Genomic DNA, 27,920 nt, shown 5'->3' with positions numbered 1-27,920 from the left:
TAATATTTTCAAATGGTTATTGTTGCTATTATTTAAATTATGTACGAAAATTAAATTAGTTTCTTATGCAGGTGACATTGTTGCACTTCGAACTTAGAGGCAACGCGCCAACCTTAGTTTAGGGGGTTACGCAAACCTGTCATAAGCAGAGGATCTTTCCTCTTCACCGCAACCCTGTGCTGTGCTGTGTTGTGTGTGCGGCCACAAAGCAATTTCACAATTTTTCTCTCAGCACGTCTGGCAACCCAGGCAGCAGCAGCAGCATATCAACTCAATTGCCCGACTGCTTGCTCTCTCGCTTGCTCGCACGCTCTCATATCTGCGCACAAACATACGAACGGATGTATGCATGTATGTATATGCCTATATACCGTATGAGCATGCGTGTATGTATTTGTGTGCCAGAGTGGCCTGCCTGCCCTGCTGCTTGTTTAGCGCCCGCTTATTTTGTGAGTTGGCAGCACAAACAAGTCGCAGCGCGCTGTTCAGTTGTTTTTTCCCCGTCAAACTTACGCTACTGCTACAACTCTGCTGCTCTCTGTTCGTTCGTTCGCTTGCTTTCTATTTGATTTCGTTTTTGTGTTATTAACAATTTGCCGTCGTGTGCGTGTGTACGTGATTATTTCAAAAATATTCTGATGAAAATGCTCGACACCAACAAAAATAGCAGATTTAAAAAGAAAGAACTCTGCAGCAACGGTTTTAACACTAACAACAACGAAAACAAATTGCAGCAACGCAAAGACTGTAAGATTTGAAAAGAGGCTGGAAACGAGTTTTGTTTGTGTTCGCAAAGCGCGCGCATAATCTGATTTTCCATCAAGGTGAAACTGCAACTGGCATTGACTGCATACAATTTCCCATAAGTTTATACAAGCTCAGAACAAAAAGAAAAAATTAACGCAAATGAAGTGAAAGAAAGAAACACAAGCAGCAGAAGATAGTAAAAATTGGCGGCGGTTTCCAATACAAGAATCAAAATACCAACAAAAAATAGAAAAATAGAAAGAAGAAGGCAAGCAATCACACACAAACACAGAACCATCAACGTAAATACTATAAAACTCACTCACACATATATACTCACACTTGCATGCCTGTCGTCCAGCGTAGACAAACAAAGAGCCAGAGAGTAGTGCGCCCGCTCACACACATGGTGCGACCAAGTAACGTGAGAGTGAGACGGCAATGATAGCAGTCAATATTGGGAGTGCGAGTGCCAAATGTCACATGAAATTACAACACTGCTGTGAAAGACAAAAGCAACAACAGCAACGAGAACAGTAAAAACAACAACAACAACAGCGGCAGCAGCACTAAGTTATCAAGAAGAAGCAGCAACATAAACAAAACCAAAACAAGTACAAAACAGGCGCCGGCTACGACCAGCCCCAATCTTCTTTCCCTCTCCCTCCCCTCTAAATGCAAAAATGCTTCCCAGCATGCAGACAGCAGCAACAACAACAATAAACACACTTCCAATGGAAACAGAACAGGATGTTGCCCATGTGGAATATGATGTTATTAATTACTATACAGATGCCAGTCCAAATGTGAATCCGGACGCAGCAACAGCGGCATCGGCCGCTTCAGTGGCTTCAGTCTCCGAGCAGCGCTGCTCCCGAGTCAGTAATAACAACAATAACAATACATTGCTCGACGTTGTTGTTCACCCAAGATCAGCAGAGACTCCACTGGTCACGCCCACAACAGAAACTTCGAGCAACAGCAGTAGCAGCAGCAGCGGCGGTAGCTCTGCAGCAGCGACACCGATGCGCACCAAAGGCAGCGGCAATGTCAGCAGCCGGCAGCGCAGCAAAGAGAGAACTACTGCCAGCACCACGCCCACATTGGGCGTAAATATGCGTGTGACCGGACAGTGTAGTCAGGGCGGTCGCAAATATATGGAGGATCAATTCTCGGTAGCATATCAAGAGTCGCCACTGACACACGAGCTGGAATACGCATTCTTTGGCATCTACGACGGACATGGCGGCACGGAGGCAGCGCTCTTTGCCAAGGAGCACCTTATGCTGGAGATTGTGAAGCAAAAGCTGTTCTGGTCCGATAACGATGAGGATGTGTTGCGTGCGATACGCGAAGGTTACATTAGCACACACTTTGCTATGTGGCGCGAGCAAGGTGAGTGAGCGAGTCAACTATATATGTGTGTCCGTGTATTATAATAATCGCTTATCGATTGGTTTGCCACTCTCTGAGTGGAATATTCCATAGGCTTGCCAGCTGCTCACGAAAGTGACGTACGCTGGCAACCCCGCTGTGTGCGCCCATAATTGAGCGTGCGCTAGAGCGAGTCGGCAATACACACAAAAGCAGATTAGCAGCGCAGCAAGTGTGCACAATTGGAAAGGTTTATATAAAAATTGTTGCTGCTGCGACGTCACAAATAAAAAACAATTTAAGCTAGCAATTAAATTAAGAGAAAAGAAAATGGATAATTTTCAAGTTTAACAGCGTACAATGCGAATTTGAATAGGTTAAAATACGCTTGCAGAATTTATCGATATAATCGTTATCGAAATTGAATTTGAATTTAATTTCTGGTGTTTTGCCTTCTTATTTATAGAAAAGTGGCCGCGCACAGCTAACGGGCATTTGAGCACCGCCGGCACCACAGCAACAGTCGCTTTTATGCGCCGCGAGAAGATCTACATTGGACATGTGGGCGACTCGGGCATTGTGCTCGGCTATCAGAATCCTGGCGAGCGCCGCTGGCGCGCCAAACAATTGACAACAGATCACAAGCCCGAATCGCAGGCGGAGAAGGCGCGCATTCAGCGCTCCGGCGGTCAGGTGGCCATCAAGTCAGGTGTGCCGCGCGTCGTCTGGAATCGTCCGCGCGATCCAATGCATCGCGGACCCATCAAGCGACGCACCCTCGTTGATGATATACCCTTTCTGGCTGTGGCGCGTTCGCTGGGCGATCTCTGGAGCTACAATTCGCGCTGCAAGGAATTTGTCGTTAGTCCCGATCCGGATGTGAAAGTGGTCAAAATTGATCCGAATACGTTCAGGTGTGTCTCTAATCTCGGCCGGTCTATTATTCAAATAAAGCTCTGTGAACAATTTAAGCAACACCAAAATTAGTCGTAGTTTTCCAACACTTAATTTGAGGATAAATTACCGGAAGCTGAATCAAGCTAGATTTCAGTGCTGTTGACTAAAACATTGTGCGTTAGCCAACACTGCCAACTTCAAACTATCCTAACATTTGCCAACACTGTAAATATTTAAAACTGCCCTGAGCTATATGTAAATTTCCCTTTTTACACTTGACTACAAAATTCAGTTCTCCAGATATTTATTAACACTGCAGATAGTTAAAAATATTTAGTATTTTCCTTTTCACACTTGACTTCAATTTAATCATTTAAGATTAACATTAGGATTTACATTAGGATTTACATTTTTCGTTTTACACTTGACTTTAACAACTTGCATTTACCAACACTGTACACATTGAAAAATACCTTTGACTAATATGTATATTTTGGCTTTTCCAGATGTCTCATCTTCGGCACAGATGGCCTTTGGAACGTTGTTAACCCGCAGGAAGCAGTCGACTCGGTCCAAGAGAAACATCTCATTGGCGAGTGTCTGCACGAGCAGGACGTTATGAATCCAAGCAAGGCTCTGGTCGACAAGGCCCTCAAGACATGGGCCAGCAAGAAGATGCGCGCGGACAACACGTCCGTTGTAACTGTGATACTAACGCCCGCATCTGCAGCAGCAGCAGGAGGAGGCGCTGGAGCAGCGCCAGCGAATACAGCTGAGCTGGAGACTTCATTGGATACGGAGAACAAATATCCGGGTGGCTTGGCAGCCCAATTGGCGGATCAGGAGGAACTCGACCTGGAGCTGTGCGGCCACATTGAGGAGCAGGAATATTTCCATGATACGCCGTACAGTGCCTTGGCCAAGCGGCATTTGCCGCCGGAGCCGTATCGCAATTTCGACTATTACATTGAGGAGGAAACGCTTGAGGAGGTGGTCGAGGAGGAGGAGGAGGAGGAGGAGCAGGACGAGGAAGATGATGAGCCAGAACAGGAGCCAGAAATCGATGAGAATGTTGTGCAGCAGAGTAAATATTGGCGTAGATCACGACAGCAATCGATCTCCGGCTGGCCGCCGACAACTTCTTTGATACGCCATCGTCGTCCCGAAGTGGACGAAGATCTGTTGAGAGAGCTGCTGCAACCGGAGCACGACCAGGAGATCTATGGGAATACTAACAGCAATAGTAACAGTAACAGCAACAGCAACAGTAGCAGTATCTTCAGCTGTAACAGCAACAGTAACAGCAGGAGCAACAACTGCGAGCTGGAGCTGGAGCACAGCTACGACAGTTATGTCAGCAACACGTCAGTCAATGCCGGTAGCACGGAATACAGTTTTGCCGAGTCCTACAACACGCTGCTTAACGAGCAGCAGCAGCAGCAACAGCAGCACCACCATCACCAGCAGCAACCAATGCAGCAGCAGCAGCTGCAGCAACAACAACGCAATCAACAGCAGCAACAACATCAGCAGCACAGCAGCATGCAGGAGATATTGCAGGAGCAGCAGCGCTATCAGCAGCAGGAGGGCTATTCGCTCACACAGCTAGAGACGCGACGCGAGCAACAGCAGCAGCAGCAGCAGCAGCAGGCGGTGGTGGTGGCACACAGCAACAGGTGGCAGCAACAGCAGCAACATCATGCAACGACCTATGTGGAGCAGCCGGCAGAGCTGCTGGCGTTGAATGCGCTGCTGCAGCAGGAACGCGATGAGGAGCAACAGGTGGCATTGGAGCGACAGCAGCAGCAACAGCAACAGCAGCAACTGCTGCTGGTTGAGGCCAGTTCCAGCTCCAGTTCAAGTTCCAGTTCCAGCTCTAACTGCAGTTCCTCCAGTTGTTCCTCGTTCGTCTATGCCTCGCCTTGGAGTGAACCCAACTTGGCCACGTTGCAGGACAACGAGGTGAGCTCCACGCTGCCAGCCACGCCCACGCCAATGCCCATGACTGTTGGCGAGAAGGAGGAGGCGCAGGTCGAGGACATGGATACAAGTGTGCCACAGTTGGACGTGGTTGCAGCACAGCAGCAGCAACAGCAGCAGCAACAACAACCGCAACAACAGCCGCAGCAACAACAACAGCAGCCGCCACAGCAGCTACAATTGCTGTCAGCAACACAACCGTCGTCGCAACAGCCGTTACAATTGCTGTCAACAACGCAACATCCGCAGCAACAGCAGCAGCAGCCGCAGCAACAGTTGTCGATAGCGCAGGCGCGCGTACGCCGACCGCTGCGTCGCTATCGCAACGTGCCCAATGAGAATCATCAACATTTGCAGACGCGTCGCCGACAGCTGTTCAAGCACACCAAAAGCAAGTCGTTTATTGCTGCCAGTGCAGCAGCAATTGTTGCCTATAACAGCAACAACAGCAGCAATAGCAACAGCAATATTAATATCAGCAGCAGCAGCGGCAGCATCAGCAGCAGCGAAGCGCTGCCCAGCGTCAGCAACAGCAGCAGCAGCATTAACAGCGGCAGCAGCAATGTCGTCAACAGCGTTAACAGCAATATCAGCATTAATAGTAACATTAGCAGCAACAGTAGCAGCAACAGCGGCGCGAACATTAGTCACAGCAGTCGACGTCACAGCGTCAACAGCGGCCCCAGCAGCGTCATGGTAACGCGTCGCAGTCACAACTTGAGACTGGCCGGCGCCGGTAGCTGCGTGAGCAAGCGTCAGCTGCGCAGCTCCATCTGCCAGCTGAGCAGCCTGGAACTGACAAAGCGCACGCTGCGCAGCAGCAACAGCAGCAGCAGCAACACTAACAACAACAACAACAGCAGCAGCAACAACAAGCAAAATAATAACAAATCCAGTCACACCTTCAATAAGCCGGCAACGCCAACAGCAGCAACGCCGACAGCAACCGCAGCTGCAGCTGCGGTTGGAGTAGGCAGCGCAACTGGCGGCAGCGCGCGACGTATGCGTCGCAGCAATGATGAGAGTGAGCAGCGACGTAGCAGTCAGCGCCGCAGCACACTAGTCGCTGGTCAACTGAGCAACAGCAGCAGCAGCATCAACGCCGGCAACGGCGGCAGCAGTCAGTTCAGCAAGCCAACGCGTCTGCAGTCGTGTAACGGTGGAATTTCAGCGCGTCCGCCGCCGTCGCCAAAAAAGCTGAATGCGGTCGTACCAACACTAGCGATTGGCACGCGCGCCTACACAGCGGCGCTGGCAGCGGCAGCAGCTGATCTGTCGAAACGTTGGTCGCTGCGCAGCAGCAGCACCAGCCGCCTTAACAGCAGCACCAACAGCAACAACAACAGTCTGAGCAATAACAGCACGATGGCAACGCTGGTGACAGCCATCCGCTGTTACAGTGCGCGCAATCGAACCGTTGCAGCAGCAGCAACAGCGACAACAACGCCAAGACGGCGAAATCAATGTTGAGTAACAGAGAATGGAGTATAAGAGATAAGTAAGAAGTATAAAAGTTAGGAGAGATTCAAGAGAATGGCAGCGTGAGTGGCGCTGCCAACGCGTTTCAAAATTTCAAGTACAAATGCTATTAAAACAATGGGAAACCTTACTAATTAGTTAGATGAAGTGACAAAGTGTATGTAATTGGTAAAAAAAAAAAATTTGTTATTTTTTAACAAAACAAAATTGTAGGTGCACATACGCAATCAGACGTTGTACATAACAAATCAAAAAAAGAAGCAAAGCAAACAAAATCTTAAAAAAGGAAAAAAAAAATCAGAGAATTCTACACATATACAGATACAAACACATGGAATTTGCGTGTATGCCTAAAAATTATTAATAAAAAAAATTTATTGTAATAAGCGCTTAACATACATATGTACATGATTATATATATGTATGTATACATAGATATATTTGATAATTAATTGCATCAAGACAACGGGTTTTATTTCGATCAAAGCTTTAACCGTTTGAACAATTTGTAATGCAAACAACTCTTTTTTTTTTTTTTTTTTTTTTTCTTGTATCTATAACTTTAAGTTGTCGAAAGTATTTATTTTAGTAGGCTAGACAGATGCTTATAATTATAAAAAAAAAGAAAGAAAGATAGAAAGAAAACACATTCATATGATTTCTTAAATTAATTTATGTCTAGCTTAAGTTTATAACTGTAGTAATATGCATATATTTAGATATATTTCGCGTCTACTTTTTTTTTTTGTATGTACGATTAAGCTTGAAATCATTAATATAGCATACATCATATTTTTTTTTTAATAAGTTAATGTAATTGTTACAAAGAAATGCAAATGCAACCAAATTAAATATTTGTATTAAAAATAAACAATATTTTTACAAGAATATAATTGAAGAGTTGTTTTCCATATGACGGTCAGTTGGGTCGCGCAGCCGTTAGCTGAGCTCAATGTGATTAAAAGCGACGCACAAATTACCAGCACAGTGGCAGCTCTATGCAAACGTAATGGAAGTAATCGATATCGATAATGAGATGCAACGATTAAAAGTAACGTTCGCGGTCGGTTTAAAGAATAACTGTCGTGGTATTATATGCATTAAGCGTGCCAAAATCATAACAGAAACTTTTCTGTGTCCACTCTTGAGTGTGTGTGTGTGTATGTGAGTGTGCTTGTACGTGTATGTATGGGTGCGCTTGGCTAGCAAGGAATCGAAATCGTGTGCAAGCCATGCAAAGCCTAAACGAAATCAACAGCAGCAGCAACAGTAGCAGCGGCAGCAGCAGCAACAACAACAGCAGCAGCAGCAGCGGCGTCTGCGACTCGTCGCAGCAACAAGAATTCTGGTCATTTGCCGACTACAGTTAAACGCGTTCGCTTCATTCTGCTGCGCGCTTGCCGCCCTTTGTGCGCACGTACGTACGAATAAATATATACATATATATTTCACTTTTTTTTTTTTTTGGTTATTTTGTTTTGCGCATATGTACATATGTATAATTGTTTGGCTAACGGCGCGCAGCATGTGACGACATACGTTCCTGTTTTTGTTAATAATAAGAAAAAAGAAGAGAAGTACAAGATTGTGTGTGCTCGTTTGATTGTGTGTGTTAGTATTTTGTTGCAGAGTGTAAACAAAACGCGGCGCTGCGCGTGTTTGCTGCTGGCATTGTGCGTGTGAGGTTAAAAACAAAGTCTAGCTCAAAATCTGTGCAATATGCTTGGAGTGTGTGTAAAAAATATGGACAGCTGTAAATGCACAAACACACACGCACACACTCAAAGGAATTGTTGATGCCGTTTTTGATTCTATTGAGTGTTGCTTGCATTAAGCGTGAGTTATGCTAGTCTCAAGACTTTGCCAAATCCAATTGGAGTTGTATCATACATACATACATACATACATATATTAATACATACATACATATATATACATATATTTATATTTCTGTGTGTGTTGTCGCGCCGTGCTGTCTGTCTGTTTGTTTCCGCGCGCACGTGTGTGTGTGTGTGAGTGAGTGTGAGTGTATTTTCCACCCCAGCAGCGTTTCGAAACGCGGCCACAGCTCGGCTCCCGGCTCGCAGTTTTGTGCGCAGCTTCCCTTGAGCCGCAATCCCAGTTCTTATTGTTCCTTGCTTAGCTCTGCTGCTTCTTTTACTTCATCTTCTTCGTGTGGTTGTTGTTGTTGCTGCCTTTTCAACCCCCCTGACAGCGTCTTGAAACGTGTTTCAAAATGGGTGGCTCACAGCTGTATGGGTTTTTTTTTTTGTGGGCTTTGCTATGGCTTGCTGTTGTTGTTGTTGTTGTGGCGCATTATCCTTGGCTGCGTTGTGTGCGCGTTTTCGCCGTTAGTTATGACATCAACACACGCTTTAGCATTGGGCCACACTCAAACACACACACACATGCACACATATAGAGGCAGCGCTGCTTTGCACCCATACATTCACGCAAAGTTACGTTGCGAGCTTTGTCCTTTGGCCAAAGCTTGCGCTGCCCTCGGCTTCGGCTTTGCTTGATTCGTGCTTACAGCCGCCGAGCCGAACAGCAGTGCCGTTACTTTCTGTTGTGTTTTCTTTTTTCACTGTTGCTGCGTTTGCTGCCTGCGAGCGCGCCATTATAATTGTTGTTGTTGTTTTTGATTTTGTTTTCGGTTTGTCGCTTTTGTCGTGGCTGCAATCATCTTGCAGTTGAAAATTAATTGTTATCGATTTTTATTTTATTTTTTTTAGTGACATGCTGTCCTAAGCCACTGGCTTAGTCTATATAATAAATACATGCATATTATAACTACACACATGTGTGTGTGTGTGTGTGTGCGTGTTTGTGGGTGTGTGTATGTTTGTATGCATATTTCTTGTTATATTCTAATTTTATATCATTTCAACTTTGGCTTTCGTGGCACAATTCAAGCAGCGATCGCCCCCCTTTGCAATCATATTTACTCACTCGCACTCCTTCTGTTCGACCTGTCTCCCTCCCTTACGCCCTCTCCCTATTCTCGTTACACCCCTCCATCTCACCTTGTCTTGATCATTTGCCCAATATGCAGCGCTCACATTTGAAAGGAAAACTTTTATGTTTCTGACGCTTTGGCCTAAAAATATCGTCGAACAATTTTGAGTTGGACTCGCAGCTGCTTTTTTTTTTTTTTTCGTTTTCAGGTCGAAATATGAAACTTCTTAAATAGTTCAAAAAAAGATTTTTTTTATTGTTTACTGGGTACACATTTTTGTTGTGTTTCTTTCGAAAAGCTTTGCCCCTAATGCTGTGCTTTAAGCTACAAACAGTTGGTTGGAATTTCACATGATCAGAAAATGTAATGTAATTTATTACTAGGTTTAAATATTAGCTTTTTGATTTATTTTTATTTTAATTTTTTTAATTTTAATTTTTTTATTTTAATTTTTTTTTTTTAATATGCCTAAGATAGGTATTTTATAGCTAATTATTATTATATTTTGGCGTTAGTTTTTATAGCCATGCTTATCTTTCAAGTCTCTTTGAACTGAAATGTTTCTTTATCTGTTCGTCTCATTTATCTCGAGAACTAGAAGACCCATAGAGCTCAAATTAAATGTATAGATAGTTGGTAAGTCAGGAACTATTAGAGCTATATTCGTTTCATTTGGCACTCAGGCTTCTGCTATTTTTGGAGCTATTCAAGTTATAAACTTAAAGGGAAGGAGTTATAAGAATTATAGAATTATAGAACTATAAGAATTATAGAACTGTAGTTCAGGAAATCTATTTAAGCATGCATAAATCTCTCTATCCGTGATCAAACTATATGTGTTTACATTCTTCAGGCATGTCTTTAATACTGTTTTCCTTCTGCGATCGATGCTACGCTACAGATTTCCCAATCGCATCTTTTGGTTTTTTTTCACATATATATATTATTTATAACGAGTCCAACATGAAATTTTACACTAAAGCTATGTCTAATCCAACCAAACTGCTTGGTGCTATTATTAAAACGCTCGTCATCTTTAAGTTTAGAACAGAAATTTGTGTATTTTCCAAATGATACAACATCATCTGTATTTGTGTATCTCTCTCTCTCTCTCTCTCTCTCTGTCTCCTTCTCCCTTTGCCTCTCTCTATCTGTTTCGTTGTTTCGGTCCCCTCTGTCTATATATCTATCGCTCTTGGCCCTATATCTCATTTTATGGGCAGCCCCATGCCGTGTAGTCAAAGCTTCTTCTTGCTTTATTTTTGGCTTGGCCATATTTATAGCGCTCATTTCAGTGCATTCGTTTGCTGGCTCTCGCACACACACACTCTTATTGTAAGATTACACACACACATACACACACTCTCTCTCTCTCTCGCTCTCTGTCTGTCTTGTTGGGCTCGGCTCTAATGGCTGTCCTAGGTGCATAGCACGGAGCTAAGTTCAATTACCTTTAAATGGTTTATACAAACAGACGCAAGATGGGCAACTGATATCAAACGGCGCATGCACCCAATACACACACACAGACACACACGCACATATACACACATACGCAGGCGCACAGATTAGGCAGACGTGCGCCTGATCCCAGTTCTCAGTAGCCCGTTGTTAGCTCCCAGTTTGCCCGCTTGCCTAAGGCCGAGGTGAGGCAATGCAATAACAACAACAACAACAACAACAACAACCAGAAAGAACTCAAGTTGCTGCCAAAAATAAATTTGAACTCAAATCGCGGCGCAGTCGAGGAAAAACCAAGAGTGCCAAGAAAAACCAACGCAATGAATTCTTCTTGTTTTCCCAACTCGAGAGCCAGGCAAAAGCAAAGCACAAACGTACCGAGCCGATATATATACATATACATATACACATACCTAGCTATACTTCTATCTATACATAGACACACGCACATATACAGACATACCTACTACGAGCCCGCCCCGCCCCCCGGATGAGGTGCGCTTCAAGTGCAGACGCTCTTGCCACTTGGCGCATGGGGTTAGAATCTTGATTGTTGTTGTTGGTGTTTTTTTTTTGTTTTATTTAATTTTTGTTTTTCTTTTTTCGGACAGGGTGAAGCCATCCCCAAGTCCAGGGGCTGAGTCTTCATTAGTTTCGAGTTTCCCCCCCGAAAAAAAATAAGCAAACAACAAAGACAATAACAATAACAATGTGAAACGCAAATGAAAGCAGGAAAATTGTTAAAAAACAAAATCAACAACGGAAAAACATCCAAATGTTGCGGCCGGTGTGCTTAAGGGCGCGGAAAGCTTAAACTCTAGCTATAAAGTAAATACAAAGATATATAAACGAAATATATAGAAAAACACACATACCTATATATATTCACTATATATATATATATATATATGTATATGTACAAATACACATCAAGCGATCTTTCTCGTTTGGCCCCGATCTCATCTCACATCTTGCTGCGCGTCTCACGTCTGGCCGCCGCCTTGTCTCATCCGTGTCTATTTATAAAGTCGAAATAATTCAGAGAGTATCCAAGTTGGACCGTGCATGAAGTACAGTTGTGTGCGCACGCTCTAAGTGATGCAAGTGAAACAAGTTGAACCACCGATCGAGATATACTATAGATTGATTCTCGATATATGTATGTACATATATATATGCACATATATGTATATATGTATGTATGTTTATCAATATAGCTTTGCACATGCGAATCCTTAAATGATCAATCGAAGAGTTTCAAGAGCGGAATATAAGCAGAGTCTAAAATATATATACATTGATATATGATATATGGATGTCTAGGTTGATTTGTAATCCTGTCTGTATAGAGCATATAGATCCTTAACTAAACTGTCCAAGCTATTCCTACGAAAGAATCGGAAATTTTGCCAAACACATAGTTCATTATATCATATAAAGACCTAATTCTGTAGATATGTATTAGAATTTCAGATTTCTTACGTGAATCATTTACAAACAGTTTATTTAGACTTCAGTTTAGTTGACATCAACCTTCTCGGGATCCATTCAAGGCTAAGAATTGGGATGACTGTAGAGCTCTTTTTGATGTACTCGATGCATATGATCCACTGACAGTCTGATGTCTATTAGTTAGCTATTCAGCCTCATCAGTGAGTCAGCCCTTCTTTTCTTTCAGGTATAAAGATCTTGTTGTCAACCAGTAATTCAATCAGCTAGTCAGTTGACTTGTAGCCCAATAATTTGCCATTTAATCAATCAGTAAGCCAGCTCGTAAGCTCGTCAGCTAATAACTATAGTTAGCTGATATGTAACTTAGTCAATTTGTTAGGGAGTCAGCCCTATTTGTCAATTCTGTCCAACGTAGTCTTCCACTAAGACAGGTAGTTAAGAAGTCACTCAGTTCACTCAATCAATGAATGAATGTCAGTTGTCAAACTAATTGCCAGCTAGTCAACCACTGAATCAGGTAATCTCTCAATTATTCTATTAGTCGTTCAGTCAATCTGTCAAAAATTTAGTAAATTTTTCAGTCGATCAGTAAGTAATACTGATCAGTAAGTCTTAATCGTATAATCCTTCGATAGGCAGTCATCCAACAAAGCTCTCTATATCAGTTTATCTTGTCAGTCAGTCAATCAATCAGTCTTTCAATCAAAAAGGCTATCAATCTATCGTTGGACAGTCAATCAATCTATCAATCGTTTACTCTGTCAATCCTTCGATAGGCACTCATCAGTCTATGACATCTATCTAGTCAGTCGGTCAGTCAATCAGTCTCTCAATCAAAAATTCCATCAATCTTTCATTAGGCAGTCTATCAATCAATCAATCGCATACTCTGTCAATCCTTCAATAGGCAGTCATCCAACTAATCAGTCAGCTAGTCAATCTAAGTCAGTCAAATAGTCAATCAATCTGTCGTCAGGCAGTCAATCAATCAGTCAATCGTATACTCTGTCAAGCCTTCGGTAGGCAGGCATCAGTCTATGACAGTCTATCTAGTCAGTCAATCAGTCTATCAATCAAATAATCAATCAATCAGTCAATCGTATACTTTGTCAATCCAGCGATAGGCAGTCATCACTCTATGTTAGTCTATCTCGTCAATCAATCAGCCTCTCAACCAGGCAGTCAATCAGCTCGTCAATCACTGCGCATGTGCTTACTCAGCCGGTCAGTCAGTCGGTCCATCAGTCAATCATATTGTTAATTATAGAACTGTCTATCAATCAATAGGTCAGTCTGTCAATCATATGCTTACCAATACACCAATGTCAAAGAGAGCATCTTCAATCTGTAAATTTTTTTCCCATTTTCCCCCAATATATATACACATGTATCCGAATGGGATCAGTTAAAGCTAATGCCTTATGTGTATAGTATGGATATATTTTGTTAATATAGATTTTGTTCCCGATCAGCTTGACTGAAAATTTTCAGTTAATTTTGTGTAATGGCAATGGAATGTGCACACAATGTGAAACTTGGCCAAAATGTTTAGGTTAATTTTTCCTTCTATTGTGCATAAATACGAAACGTTTTTCCGACTCACATTTTTTTTTTCTCGTAGGCCATGAAGCTGCGCTCTCTCTCTTTGCTCTCCCTCTCGCTCTCTCGCTCGGTCTCTCGCTGTCGCTGCTATACTTATGTACACCTACACACACACAAACACACACACACACAAACACAGTCGCGCGCACACTTTGAACTTTTATTTGGAAAATCGCCAACCCCACACGGCGCTTTTGTTGGACGATCAGCTAAAGACCCCAATAGAACGGACGGACGATGGGCGAGGGGGCGAGCCGGTCGGAGGGGGCACCCAAAACAAGGGCCATGGGTTGGGTTGAGGGGAATGGGTTGGGGATGCGGTTTAAGGTGGATCTGTTTCGATGCATGAGAGTGTGCAAGAGAGTGAGAGAGGGAGTGTGCGTGGAGGGGGCAGGGCAAGCGGGCGCTGCAAACTGGCAAAGTGAAGCAGCCGCAATCACGGCCACAGCCACAGGCAGGGGCACCGTCACAGCCACAGCCGGCGCTGTGGAGCAGAGCATGCGCTGCCGGCTGCTGCTGTTGCTCAGCTCGCACAACAGCGCCAGCACAACAGGCTGCGATGGCTGCTCGGCCGCTCGTGGCGCTCGGGCCGCGGCCAATTCGAGTTGGTTGCCTGAATTCAGTTTTCAGTATTCGATTGGACTGCGACTGTGACTATTTCATCGCGCCGAGAACCGAAATCCCGACAAACGGATCCAAATTTAAAAACAAAACGCACCAAGCGCGAGCAAGACAGAGCGACAGAGAGGGAGAGAGAGAGAGAGAGAGAGAGAGAGAGAGAGTGGGAGAGTGAGAGCGGCAGCATAAGAACAAGGGAGAGAAACGGTAAAACGCTTTCGTTCGCGCTTTGCGCTTTTCCTGCTTTACGTGTATTTGTGTGTACGTGTGTGCATGTCTGTGCATGTCTGTGTGTCTCTGTGTGTGTGTGTGTGTGTTCTTTGACTTTTTGTTGCTGCTGCTGAAAATCACTTGCACTGCATACTATATACTACAATATAATTTGCTCACTTCTAGCTAAGCGTATGACCGACCGACCGACCGCCTGCCACTGGGTGGGCGTGTCTGGCGAGAGATCGGCGGTCTTAAATGGCTTGCGATGTCTCTTGGCAGACTCACAACATTCTTTTAACCAACACTCGGCCAGGGCAAAGAACACATTCACATCGTCGTCAGCATCACATTGACATCTGCCATATCTGAGATCTGAAGTCTAGAGCTGGACATCCTATGATCTCATAATACTCATAATAGATGCCATGCCTCATGGCTTTGCACAAATTTCAAGTTGCAAACAGCACGTTCAGGCAATAGCTTCTAGTCGCATGTCCGATAAAATAGTCATTCGAAATCCTAAATCATTTCTCGAAAGTCTCTTTTTAGCTTTTTCAATCAGAGCCCCAAAAGTATTTTTAGTAGAGTCTTGAAAAAAACTTAAATATTTTGGGAAATGCGTCTACAGACTTTATACTAAATGCCAAAAACTTTAGTCCATACATTTTTTCTGCATTTTTTAAGACTTTATGTAAATTAGTGCTTGGCATTTCATTATTGGAAATTTTACATTCCTAATATATTTTGTTTATCCCTAGATTTATTTTACATTGTAACTGGAAGTTTGAAGCACAGCTATTCAGACTTGGGCCGATAGTATTTCGATTATCTGAACATTTCCATTAAGCTTTATATGCGTTTCAATTTGAAAGTCCATTGAGTAGCTTTTCCTATGCCTTGAAAGTTCATTAAATAACTTTTTCTACCCCCTTAAAGTTATTTAAGTTGCTTTTCTTATTTTTTAAAAGTTCATTGAGTAGATTTTTTTACTCATAGAATAGCTATACCTTTTCCTTGAAAGTTCATAGAGTAGCTTTTCCTATCTATTGAAAGTTCATAAAGAAGCTTTTTCATTGACTTGACATTTTATAAAGTAGCTTTGCCTTTTCTTTGAAAGTTCATCAATATAATAAAATAATCCATACAGCACCTGGATTAGAGCTCGAACTTCGATGTAAAGCTTACTTTCTTGTATTCAGTTTATAAAAAAATGTTTTTCGGGACTCAAATTTTCTTCAGCTTTATTTGCAGGCAGTCAGGCAGTCTTGACAGAGCTTTCAGAGCAAGAGAGAGGCAAAGAGGCAAATGACTCATTAAAAGCTCTTGATGACTCGAGCAGCTCATCATACCCCTTTGTGAGGGTATCTAATAGTCAGGCATTGTTTGTGTTAAGTTGCAATTGCTAGAATTTAATATGAATCGGCGAACGCTTCAGTTTGATAGCTGTATACATAGCTCTATATAAATATATATAAATATTTGGAATAGCTCTATATATATCTGAAATATCTATATCTATATATCTAAAATATCTATATATATATAAGAGATATAAACAGCAATAGATAACTTGCAACAATTCTTAAAGCTCTGTCTATATCCTGCCAGGCGAAAGCTCTGCGTAAGCTTGGCTTGAGCTTCAGAGAGGGGAAGAGAGAGAGAGAGAGAGAGTGAGAGAAAGGGGGAGAGAGGGGGCTAGAGAGAGAGAGCGGCAAGCAGAGCTTAAGCAACCCTTTTTGTGGAGCTCATTTCAAGTGAAATGAACAGGTTCAACACCTGCGCCCCTTTCATATGACTCACAGTGCGTTGGTGTGTGTGTGTGTGTGTGTGTATTTGGGGTGCTTCGAATTGAATTGCAGCGTATTGTTGCTGCTGCTGCTGTTGTTGTTGTTGTTGTTGCTGTTGGAGTACTACGCGCCATATTATAATGCGACAGTAACCATGGAGCCGCAAGCTCACCTTTAAGGCGATAAGATAAAGCTGCCGCTAACAGAGATTAGATATTAGCCGCCTATGGGTTTCCAGCCAAACAGCCAAAGCATGAGTTGGCTGCCGCGTCGCGTCACCTCACTGCGCTGCTGCTCAACACTGCGGCGAAGCCCCAGTCACATTATCTCCAAGACTGGCAAGCAGTAAAATAGAGCAAAGCTGGCGGGGTTTGAGACACGTTTGAGTGTGGCGCGACGCGAAGTGATTTATATTACCAAACTCTAACTGTGAATATAACTATTTTAGATTTCATATACTTTTTTTTTAATTTAAAAAAAAAAAAAACATTTTTTTTTTATATATTTTATTTAAAAAAATTTTTAATATATTTATTGCGTTGAAATTTGTCTTGCATTCAAGAAGTTGCGACGTCACGCTTTTCATTTTTCATCTTTTCATCGCCAGCGTCGCTCTATCTATGTGTGTGTGTGTGTGTGTGTGTATATCTGCTGTGATGTTTACGTATGGACGTGATTTCATGCTAACAAATTCGATTCTATGTATTTTTAATTTTAGTCCAAGGTTTGAAACAACAACTGCCGCCAACTATAAACGTAATCAAAGCAACAAAGAAGCGCACGACGCAAAAACAAAGTCTTCAACGGAGAGCGCGAGACAGGCAGAGAAAGAGACCAAGAGAAAGAGACCGAGAGAGATAGAGAGAGAGAGAGAGAGAGAGAAGGGGAGAGTGTCATTAACAAAGCAAGAGAGTCGGATCGAGCTATATATTGACGTGCATACCATAAGGGAGAGACACAGGCAGGAGAGCTGGCAGCTGTAGCTTGGCCAATACAAAAAAATTACGCATACGCAGTGTGAAGCGCAATCGACGCCAAGAAGAGCAAAACAAAAACAAAACACAAACAAGCGTACACAAATAACAACAAAAACCAGACAAGAGCAAAGATTAATAATAAAATAAACTGATCAGCACTGACTCAGCCCAATTGTGTGCCACGCCCCACACCGCATCGCACCACCCTCAGCCGTTCGCCTCATCAATGGTGTTGGCCATCGAAATTGTTAACGATCACAGATAGTTGCGGCAGTAATTGAAACGTTAGTCAATTGACTGCCTGAAAAGCAACTGCTACTTCTTCGCGCAACAACAACAACAACAGCTAACGGGAGCGAACCGCTGCCACAGAGCCACCGTGCAGGGAACATTGCATTGGTGGTGCAACTATTCAAACTGTAGCCGGCTACAAATTCAGGTGAGTAGCTCAATGCATAAGACTATAAATACCTATATAGTTTTTACTTTTATTTATTTTTTTATAGCTTAAAACGAAATGTAGACAATTTTCTTATACATTTTTTTTTTTTTTTTTTGTATAGAGACTTTAAGGCATTTTTGTAGACTTTTTTGTCCTTTCTTTAAGACTTTTTGCAGACTTCTTTGTAGAGATTCTTGTAATTGTTGTTGTAGTTTTTCTAAGGGTTCTTTCGACTTTTTTGTAGACTTTTTAGAATAATCTTTTGTAGACTATTTTACGGAGCTTTTAGGTATAGTTTCTACTAGTTATTTTATAGACTTTTTATGAAAACTTTGAACAGTTGAGCTCAAACATTTTGTAGAGTTTGGTGTCGAATTTTTTAGGAATTCTTTTATGGAGTTTCTGTAGTATTTTGTAGACTTCATATAGCCCAAAAACCAGGCAGAGCTGTCAGAGTTGGCATATTTAGTGCTAACTTGGATGGAGACCTGTCTTGGAGACCTTTTTGTAGCCTAATAACAGCAAGTGTAGACTATTTGTTGTAGAGCTCGTGCAGCTTACAAGCTTTGTAGAGCTGTTAGCTTACCTAGAAGTAAGCTTACGGTAAACAAAGCTTTACCTTGGGGACTTTTTTTTTAGATAACGGCGGACTCTTTGAACTCAGCTTTATGAGCTACTTAAGTCATGTATGAAGCTGTTATAGAGTGTAAAATTTTTAGAGAGAGTTTTTTTTTAAGTTCTATAGAGTACTCGACAATAGCCCAAGTAGTGCAAGTTGTAGAGAAAAGGAGACAGAGTTTCATAAACGAGAAAGAGAGAGAGAAGATTGGATCAGTTGAAATATTTTGTTGCCAATATTACGTATATCTCATTAAAAATGTCTTTATTATCGCTGCTCGCTGGCTCGATACTTGAGCAGCTCAACGTAGGCACACGCACACACACACACCCACACCCACACAGGCAGGTCTATGTGTATATAGGGGAGCAAAACTCGTGACCAAGGCCCTGTCAGTTGCTAGTTTCGGCCAGTCTTATCAAAGAGCCAACAAACGGTTGGAACTTAAAACTTGCTCAACCCAGAGGCCGAGAATATGAAATGAATATTCTGAATAGTCTGTAGTGGGCAGATGTGGGGGGTTAGAGATGGGCTTTAGAGTCGTGACACGACTAGCACGAAACGCATATAGACTAGAAATAGAAGAAACTGTATATTGTACATAACAGTTCTCGCCTAGATTAGAAGGTGGGGGGAGGGGGGTTTAAAGCCAAAAAAAGCATTTTTGTTTGAAAATATTGCGTATACGCAATGTTGGCCGAATAATAACTAAGCCAGATTATGTTGGGTTAGTTAAAAGTTATAGATATAATATAGATCATTTAGATGTATATATATGAAATATAATATACCATATATGCACACTATATCAATCTATATCTCTTTATATTATATTTATATGTTGAATATATACTATATCATACAAGCATTGCTATACAGATTGCTACTGTCTTAATATATAGTATATATATAGTGTCCATATATATGTACATATATATATATATCTATATACAGTCAAAGACAGTATCGTGCTCATATATGATATCACGCGGCCATTACCAATATCAGAGCTCTACAAATAGAATCAAGCGAGTGTTTGGGCAACAGTCAGAGCAACAGTAAAAGCAGCAACAGCAGCAACAAAAAAAATAAAAATAATAATAATAATAATAATATGCCCCAAAACCCGCCCCAGCACTTGGGCTCGCTTTTATCAGCGGCTTATCAGTAAATAATTCCACCTGTTGTGCAGTTGAGGCGTTCAATGGGCTGGTGAAGGGGGTAGGGCGAGGGTCGTGGCGTTTTGGGTGCCGAGGGGGCGGGAGGACGGATGGACGGTGGGGAGAGTTGCGGGAAAGCGGGGTTCGCTGTAGAGCAATGATTAACTGTATGCGTGTAAGTGTGCATGTGTGTGTGTGTGCGTAAGTGAAGATAAATTCAGCCAGGTGTCGCTTTGAAACTTGTGCCTTTAGTACGAGCGAGGCGAAGCAGCGCTTACTCTATATATGTCTATATATCCATATGCACACTTACATATATAGATATGCACACACACACACACACAGAGATGCATTTTGTATCTTTTGTGAGCCGCTGCTTGCAGCTTTTTACATAAGTACGTCGACTTGAGTATCGTGTAGTGCTTGAAGTAAGAAATTTTTTATTTTTTTTTGCTGCTGTTTGCATTGCTCAGCAGAAAGCCATTGCCTGGCCCATTGTCAATGGATTTCATAGATAACGAGCACCAACACACACACACACACACAGGGAGAGAGAGAGAGGGAGAGAGATAGAATCATTGACTGCGATTCAGTTGGGTTTCATTTTAATCTTATCTTAAGACTTGAGTCGACATCGTCGCCATACCAACGCTGACGCTTTGTAATGCACGCGAGCACACACACATACACACTCACACTCGCTTCAATACATTTCACGATAATTTTCATTAGTTCTCCTTTCATCGTGATAGGGGTAGGCATTCAAAAAAAAAAAAAATATAAATATATCAATGATTTAAGCTGCTTTACGTAAGCTTTCAATGCTGGACATGGAGAAAGTGCGTTGCTTCCATGTCCTGTTAACGTAATGAAACCTAATTGAGGCCTGGAATTGAAACTCAAGTCTTTATAAACATATGTATATATGATCTGAGGATTGCTCAAATGTCAGCTGAGCACAACCTGATCGGAGGCTTGCACAAATGTGAGCTAAACAAATGCCTATCAGAGAGTTACTCTATGAATAACGTAGTCTTACAGCTGGTATTTCTACATACATATATAATATTATATGCTATATATACTTATGCATAGTATATACTATAATATAATATGTATGCTATATACATGAACAAAACTGAAGATCTTTTTTCCAAACATAACTAAGTATGTACTAAAGTTTGTAAACATTTGATATGTTGTTCTATATATACTAAGTATAATCCATATTCCTTATGTACATATCTCTCTATACGTAAACTTCTTCTCTATGCTCCAATAGTCAAGGATCACTTGATCTTGGAATTGTTTATGAAAGCTCTTCTTCCCTTCGTCTCTATCAAAGCTAAAATTTTCCTCTTAAGAGTCAAGATCAACTCTTAAGTCAAGATCAACTAAGCTTCCCTTATTGTTAAAGTTAGGATTGGATAGCATAAAGTTTTCATGTAAATCCTATAGCTGAGCTGCCAGACCATATACTACCATAATCAGGGGCTAAGTAAGGCTTACGTTTTTGTCTGGGCTCTCATGTACTCTGCAATTATTCTCATGAAATATGTGGCAAATAAGCATATACATATGTACATACTTACGTACATATGTTTATATGTATGTGCATGGGTGCATACCCTATATGCAGTAAATGTGTAAATCAGGCCATACTATTATAGTATTAGAGTGGCATAGGATAGATTGTGCTCTATCTAAATGATACAAATATTTAACTATGTATATATATATATAATTCAATCATATGTATGTATGCATGTACATCCATTCAAACATCATGAGTGCAGGGTATTTTGTATTTTAGTTCATGCCCATTTGCTTCATCTCTGTTTACATCCGCGCTTCTGTTGTTGTTATTCGGGCTATTTTTTGCTGCAGCGAGAGCGACCCACGTCAGTCTTCAGTTTCACTCTTCGTTTCGAGCTTCGTTCGGTCTTCGGTCTGCCAGAGCTCGCTGTCGGCGTCGCAGTCGCCGTCAACCCTTACTTTGTTGCTGCTGCGCTTAAACAGAAAAAAAAAATCGTTTCGCCACTGTTCTAGGCGTTCGCTCAGTCGTGGGGCGCGTGTGTGGGCGGATGTCATAACACCAACTTGACGTTGGAGTTGCACTCGCTTACAGTTCTAGACGCGTGTGTGTGTGTGTGTGTGTGTGTGTGTGTGTGTATGGGTGCATGCATTTATTTATAAACTGAGCTCATTGTTTGCCCCACACGCGGCTTTGACTCGCTCTCAGCAACTGTTTATATGTGTTTGTGTCTGTGTGTGTGTGTGTGTGCCTGAGTGTCTCAGTTTGAGTCTCCTGTGCGCTGGCAAGCGCGGCCTCTTTAACTGTTATATTACGCCGCGCTCTCTCTTCTATCTCTCTCCTGCTGTATTTCTCTCACTCACACACAGCCTACAGTTGTGTGCTCTCCCACTCACTCATGCGCGCGTCGCCGTCGTCGTCGATGGCGCTGCGGGGTTGTTGTTGTAAACTCGGTTTCAAGCTTTAATTACGTCTCATACACACACACACACACACATACAAAGCTGCGAGGGCAAACAGACGGACTCATTCAGCCTCAGCCGCAGCTGTGTGAACGTGTGTGTGTGTGTGTGTGTGTGTGTGTATTTTCATATGTACGTTTTATGCGGGGCCGTCAGGGGGCGCTGCGACGCAGTTGTTGAATTGTTGTTGCTCGTTTGGCCTGGCGCGGTATTCCTATTTTTGTTTGCCCGTCGGTTGACGTCGCCCTTGTTGCTGTTGCTTGATGTTCTTCTTCTTCTTCTGCTGGTTGTTGTTGTTGTTGCCCAACGGTACTTCTGAGCGCCAGCTATTATTTGCTCGAATTCAGTCAAGCTTTGTGCTTCGTTGGTGCTGCTCGCGAAGTTGTCGCGTTGTCGTTGTCGTCGTAGCCGCGCCGTCAGCGTCATCGTCCCGTTGTTGCACCCAAAAACAAAAACAAACCAAAAAAAACAAAAAATACCAAAGAAACAAGCAGAAAGCAGAATTATTGAAACCATCCCAGTTGAACCAATCCACCCAATCGTTTTTTTTTCGGTTCTGTTGTGCTCGTTGTGCCTACTCCTCGCTCGGTTCATTCTTTGACTGTGTGTGTGGGTGTATCTGTGTCTGTGTGTGTGTGTGCCTGTGTTTTTGCCGGCTTTGGCGCGGCCTTAAACGTGAGTATATTGAATATGCGCTCTCTCTCTTTCTCTCTCTCTATCTCATACTCAATGATTATGTATGTGCATGTGTGTGAGTTGGCGCCCTAATCTCCAATTTGAGATTAGATATAAAGTTGCCTTACATTATTGTTTTAGTCTGGGCCTGCATTCTGCTTTACACACGCACACAGACATATTATAGATACAATTGTAATTCGTACAGCAAAGCTTTCAAAGCTCAGCTTGCGCAGCTTAAAGCTTTCAAGTTGAGCTTGAAGTCTTCGTGAATTTTAACCCCTGCACTTATAAAAACATTACAAATCGATAAAAAAAGAAAAAACAAAAACAAAAGCTTCTGCGCTTATCAATAATAAAAGGGAAATATAGAAACGTAATGAAATAAAGTCAATCATAGGAACAACTTACTCAGTCCCTAAACAAACCATTAAAGAACGAAAACGAAACCACAATCACTGAGGATTTCGTGGAAGTTTTTAGTAAACGGTTTTTTTTTTTTTTTTTTTGGCTTGTACGGGGTGCATTGTTGGGGTTTATCACAGACGTAGCTCGGTTCTAGCTGCCTGGCCTAGTCGTTAGCTGCGTCGCCAGCTTATCACACACGCTCACACACACACGCAGTCTGGGCCAGGCCATATGTGTGCCTACATACATTCATACATACATATGTATATGTATATACATATATCATATCGTGTTATCAATAATCGTATTGTACATATGCTCAGAGTTGGATGTGTGCAAAAGAGTTAAGCGTTTAGTTTTCACTTTTTTTCTGCTCTCTCTCTCTCTTTCTCTTTAATTGTTTTTCCCCTTATGTTTCTTTTCGTTTATCAATTAAAGAATGGCGCATCTAATAGTTAGGTGAATTGATTGGGTTGCGTGACGCGCAGAGCTGCTCCTAGGACGGATAGAAGACCCAGGTCTAGTGTGAGGAAGTGTCTTAGTTCGGATATTAGGAAAATATATCTCATAAATTAACTAAGCTTTATTGAATTTTTAGCTCAGATAATGAGCTTAACTAGTTGAACCTTAGAGAGATCATTTTGGGACAGAGTGGTAAATACATATATCTGCATATGAGGAACTCTAAAGAGAGGATCTCTAATGTGATCGAGTGTCTGTCACTCTACTCCTTTCTTTGTTTGCTGTTATGTACTCTTTAATAAGTTCTCCACACTTCCTCTCCCCCTCTCCCTCTCTTTAGCTCTTTTCTCCTTTCTCTCTCTATGTCTCTATAATGATCTACTTTATCTCTCAATATTACTCTGTCTTTCTACTTGTCCAAGTTTTTTCTTAATTTTTCAACTGAGCCTCCCTTCGGAATGTCCATTAGATATATGTATTATTGATTTTAAACTATTCCTTAATTCATTCCTAATTCAATTTTTTCCACTTTCGCTCTCAGCTTCAAGACGTCTAGCAAACGGTTGAAAATGGAAAAGACTCCCCGGTATACGCAGCGGGAGCGTAACATGGTGCTAGGCTATGCGGCCCAGTACAAGGATGTTATTGAGAATAAACGCACTGACGCCGAGTCCAACCGGAAGAAGGACGAGGTCTGGCTGCAGATAGCCAAGGAGTTCAACTCGAAGGTCTATCATCAGCGCAGCGCCAAGCAGCTGCGACAGCTCTACAAGAACATGAAGCTGCTGCTCAAGAAGGATCTGTGCGGCGAGGACAAGGGCAATCGCTCGTTCATGGATCTGCTCAACACGCTCTCCCAGCAGGACTCGGTCGCCCAATATATATCCGAGCAGACGGACGGCGCTGGCAGCCAAACGGCCGGAAATGGCCGTCACTTAACCGATGACTATGAGGATTCTAAGGTATATACTATATACATATATAATAGGGTAGGGTGACTACTAAGCCACGTTTAGTGCTTAACTAGATTCAGATGCCAAACGCCTATTTTTGCATTTTCCAACACCGTTTACCAACACTATTAAGTTAAAACTTAATTTACTGGCTTCAGTTTTGGCTACTTAACAACGTTTAGTGCACTAGAATAGATGAAGCGTATTTGCGTTTTCCAACACTGAAAAAACTGAAGTTGTTTAAAAACTCAAAACTCAGCTTGGCTGCTTTTAATTAATAATTTAGAGATATAGTCAAACGCTGATAATTCGGAATGGCAAAGGGATCTGATTTTTTTTTTCAATTTACGCAGAAATTGAAATTATCGATAATTATCGAGAACAAATTTTTTCATGGGAATAGAATTTTTTTACTTATCGTGATTTTTGATTTAGCGAAAAATTGGGAAAGAATTTATTAATTCAATTTCGTTACCCAACACTGACAGACAGTTATCATCGATTGCATCAGCAAATATCGAATTCGAATTTCGGTTTCCCTTATCTGATAATAAGTTACAGTTATGTATGCATAATAATAATAAGTTACAGTTATGCATGCGTTTTCCAACACTTTAATTTTGTCATTTTCTTATTCCCTTCCGCCAATAGATGCCCATGTATGAGGGCATGGATACGGATGTCATTCTGATCAAATCGGAGAGACTTAGCGACAATGAACAGACCGAGAATGGAATGGACTGCATGGATGATGATGACGATGATGATTGCCCCAGCACCAAGGTGCCGGAGGTGTGTCTCGAGGAGGACGACGACGAGCTGTTCGCCGCGGATCTGCGTCAGCTAAATCAGGGCTGCTTTCCCCGCATCAATGGCAATCACCTGGCCAATGGCAGCAGCAGCAACAACAATAACAACAACAACAACAACAGCAGCGATCCATTGCCGCGCGCGTCCAGCTCACCTGTGTGCTCCACGAAGACCTCCGTCTCATCCACCGGCAGCTATATGTCGCCCGGCCTGCCCAAGGCGGAAATCACGCTCTCCGCGGTGGGCAATATACGTGTGGGCGCCTTTGCTAGCATCAGCAAGGCGCTGCAGAATGGCTCCAGCAACAGCAACAGCAGCAGTAACAACAACAACAACAACAACAGCATTAGCTGCAACAACAACAACAATGATAGCACAAGCAACAACAACAACAATAACAGCAGCAATGGCTTGGAATTGACAGCGGAACAGATTCAACAGCATTTGCTGCTGAACGGCCTCGGCCTGTCCGCCGTACAGCATCCGCCGGCGCATTCACTGCAGGCCGCCATCAATGCTAGCACCAGCGGCGTCGGCAGCGGCGGCGGCAGCGGCAGCAGCACGCGTCACACAACACAAACGTTGCAGCTGCCGCGCCTGGCCCGCGGTCATACGGCGAGCAATGTGGTGCGCGGTGGGTCGGAGGCAACAACAGTTGCTGCTGCCGCCGCCGCGGCGGCCGCTGCTGCTGCGGCAGCCTCTGTGGGTGTTGTTGGCGGCAGCAACGGCAGCAGCAATGTTGCCGGCGGTGTTCAGCTGCTGCTGAATGGCCATCAGGGCAGCAGGGACAAGGTGCATGCGCAGCAGCCGGGCAGCGGCCTGAGCGTTGCCGCTGGCAGCTTCAATGGCTACAATGGACTGGGCGTGACCAGCATCAATGCGATCAATTGTGCTGCCGCGAACAGCGGCAACAGCAGCAGCAACAACAACAACAACAACCTGAACACCAGTGTCGGCAGCAGCGGCAACAGTCACAATCACAACAACAACAACAGCATCGGCAGCAGCAACAACAACAACCTGAACAACAACCTGAACAACAGCCTGAACAACAGCAGCAGCAGCAGCTCGCGCGGCCAGCACAACGAGTACATGATGTCGCTGGCGGTGGAGGAGCGCAAGCGCAAGATTGAGCTGCTGAATGCACAGATCGAGTACTGGCAGACGCTGACCAAGAAACTGGACTCGCAGACCGGCCACTATCCGAATCCGGCGTGCCTGTGCCACTTTCCGGGCAACGGTGTGATTGGGGCCGGTGTCGCCGCGGGCAGCGCTGCCGCAGCGAGTGGGCTGCAAACGCAGTCGAGCAGCAGCTAGTCCGAAGCGGACGGCGGCGGCGGCAGTGATGATGATGATGATGATGATGATGATGATGATGATGATGGTGGCGACGACGACGACGACGACAATAATGATGTTGGCAATGCCGCTGCCGCTGCCGCCGCTGCTGCCGCTGCTGCGGATGATGGTGACGATTCGCATGACATTGGGCTGATGCACAGCGATCTGGATGATGAATCGGCTGATGTGGCCGCAACACTCAACAATCGCAGCAGAAGCAGATGCAGTCACAGCAACGGCAGCGACGTCATCTCCATTGTGGACATTGAAGATGAGGAGGAAGTGGACGATGATGATGATGATGATGATAATGATGTGGTGGAATTGCGTGTGGAATTGCAGCAGGAGAGGGTCAACATTACAGACCTAACGCTGCACGATGTGGAGGAGGAGTATGACTCACAGGATGCCTTGGTCAAGGACGTCGGCATTGTAGGCGGCGTGTCGCCTGCATCGTCGCCGCTGCCGCTGCCGCTGCCCCAGCCGTCGTCGTCGTCGTCGTCGTCGCAGCCGCCAGCGAAGCGGATCAAACGTCACATTGCAGTGCTGCCGCCAGCAGCTGCCTCAGCGTTGCTGCTGCAACTGGCGCAACAGCAAAAACAACAACAGCAACACCAGCAACAGCAGCAACAGCAGAAAAAGCAGCAACAGTCGCCGCCCGCGTGAGAGCTATTAGCTAGTCTAGATACTTGTTCTTAATTTGTCTAGTTTAGGTCGTCCCTCGCCCCGATTTGTCTCTAATTCATTTGCCATTTCTATGTTAACAGCCAAAATTACCAACTAATATACAGTTTATCCTTATAATAATTGTCATTATCATTACTATCATTATCATTATTATTGTACAACTATTTATTTATGCCTAGTTTTGTGTGCCAAAACAAGAGAAAATGGAATCGTGCGAACGACTGAGTGCATGACCGTTAACTACTTTTTTTTTTATTAAATATTACTATTACTATTATTATTATTATTATTATTATTATTATTATTATTATTAATGATCAT

General features: G+C 43.1%; 2 protein-coding genes across 5 annotated transcripts; both read left to right on the top strand.

The window, feature by feature from the left end:
• Nucleotides 1-433: 433 nt before the first annotated feature.
• Nucleotides 434-6,863, top strand: Pp2C1 (protein phosphatase 2C). The gene is made up of 3 exons (XM_018016235.2): nt 434-2,142; nt 2,588-3,035; nt 3,525-6,863. The coding sequence occupies exons 1-3, from the start codon at nt 1,431-1,433 to the stop codon at nt 6,466-6,468; spliced, it is 4,104 nt and encodes a 1,367-aa protein (XP_017871724.2). The 5' UTR covers nt 434-1,430; the 3' UTR covers nt 6,469-6,863.
• A 1,215-nt stretch (nt 6,864-8,078) lies between these two features.
• On the top strand, nt 8,079-26,888 carry LOC108618178 (uncharacterized). Of its 4 annotated transcripts, none has more exons than XM_089475260.1 (4): nt 8,079-8,313; nt 17,288-17,985; nt 24,350-24,770; nt 25,413-26,888. In XM_089475260.1, exons 3-4 carry the CDS (start codon nt 24,378-24,380, stop codon nt 26,886-26,888), a joined length of 1,869 nt encoding a protein of 622 aa, XP_089331386.1. In that variant the 5' UTR covers nt 8,079-8,313; nt 17,288-17,985; nt 24,350-24,377. The 4 variants fall into 4 exon arrangements, with proteins under 4 accessions (XP_089331386.1, XP_089331384.1, XP_089331385.1 ...); XM_089475258.1 differs by lacking the exon at nt 8,079-8,313 and adding an exon at nt 14,483-14,776; XM_089475259.1 differs by lacking the exon at nt 8,079-8,313 and adding an exon at nt 16,822-16,998.
• Nucleotides 26,889-27,920: the final 1,032 nt, after the last annotated feature.

Source organism: Drosophila arizonae, chromosome X, assembly GCF_054131065.1.
Source record: "Drosophila arizonae isolate 15081-1271.41 chromosome X, UAZ_ARI_1.0, whole genome shotgun sequence".
NCBI classification, from domain to species: domain Eukaryota; kingdom Metazoa; phylum Arthropoda; class Insecta; order Diptera; family Drosophilidae; genus Drosophila; species Drosophila arizonae.
This window is presented reverse-complemented; position numbering and strand designations above follow the sequence as displayed.

What these genes read in the sequence shown, in the direction of transcription:
- Pp2C1 (XM_018016235.2), top strand. Translation starts at nt 1,431, where the DNA reads ATGCTTCCCAGCATGCAGACAGCAGCAACAACAACAATAAACACACTT. An exon ending in TGCTATGTGGCGCGAGCAAG is followed by an intron (nt 2,143 to 2,587) that starts GTGAGTGAGCGA and finishes TCTTATTTATAG; the next exon opens with AAAAGTGGCCGCGCACAGCT. An exon ending in ATTGATCCGAATACGTTCAG is followed by an intron (nt 3,036 to 3,524) that starts GTGTGTCTCTAA and finishes TGGCTTTTCCAG; the next exon opens with ATGTCTCATCTTCGGCACAG.
- LOC108618178 (XM_089475260.1), top strand. Translation starts at nt 24,378, where the DNA reads ATGGAAAAGACTCCCCGGTATACGCAGCGGGAGCGTAACATGGTGCTA. An exon ending in ATGACTATGAGGATTCTAAG is followed by an intron (nt 24,771 to 25,412) that starts GTATATACTATA and finishes TTCCGCCAATAG; the next exon opens with ATGCCCATGTATGAGGGCAT.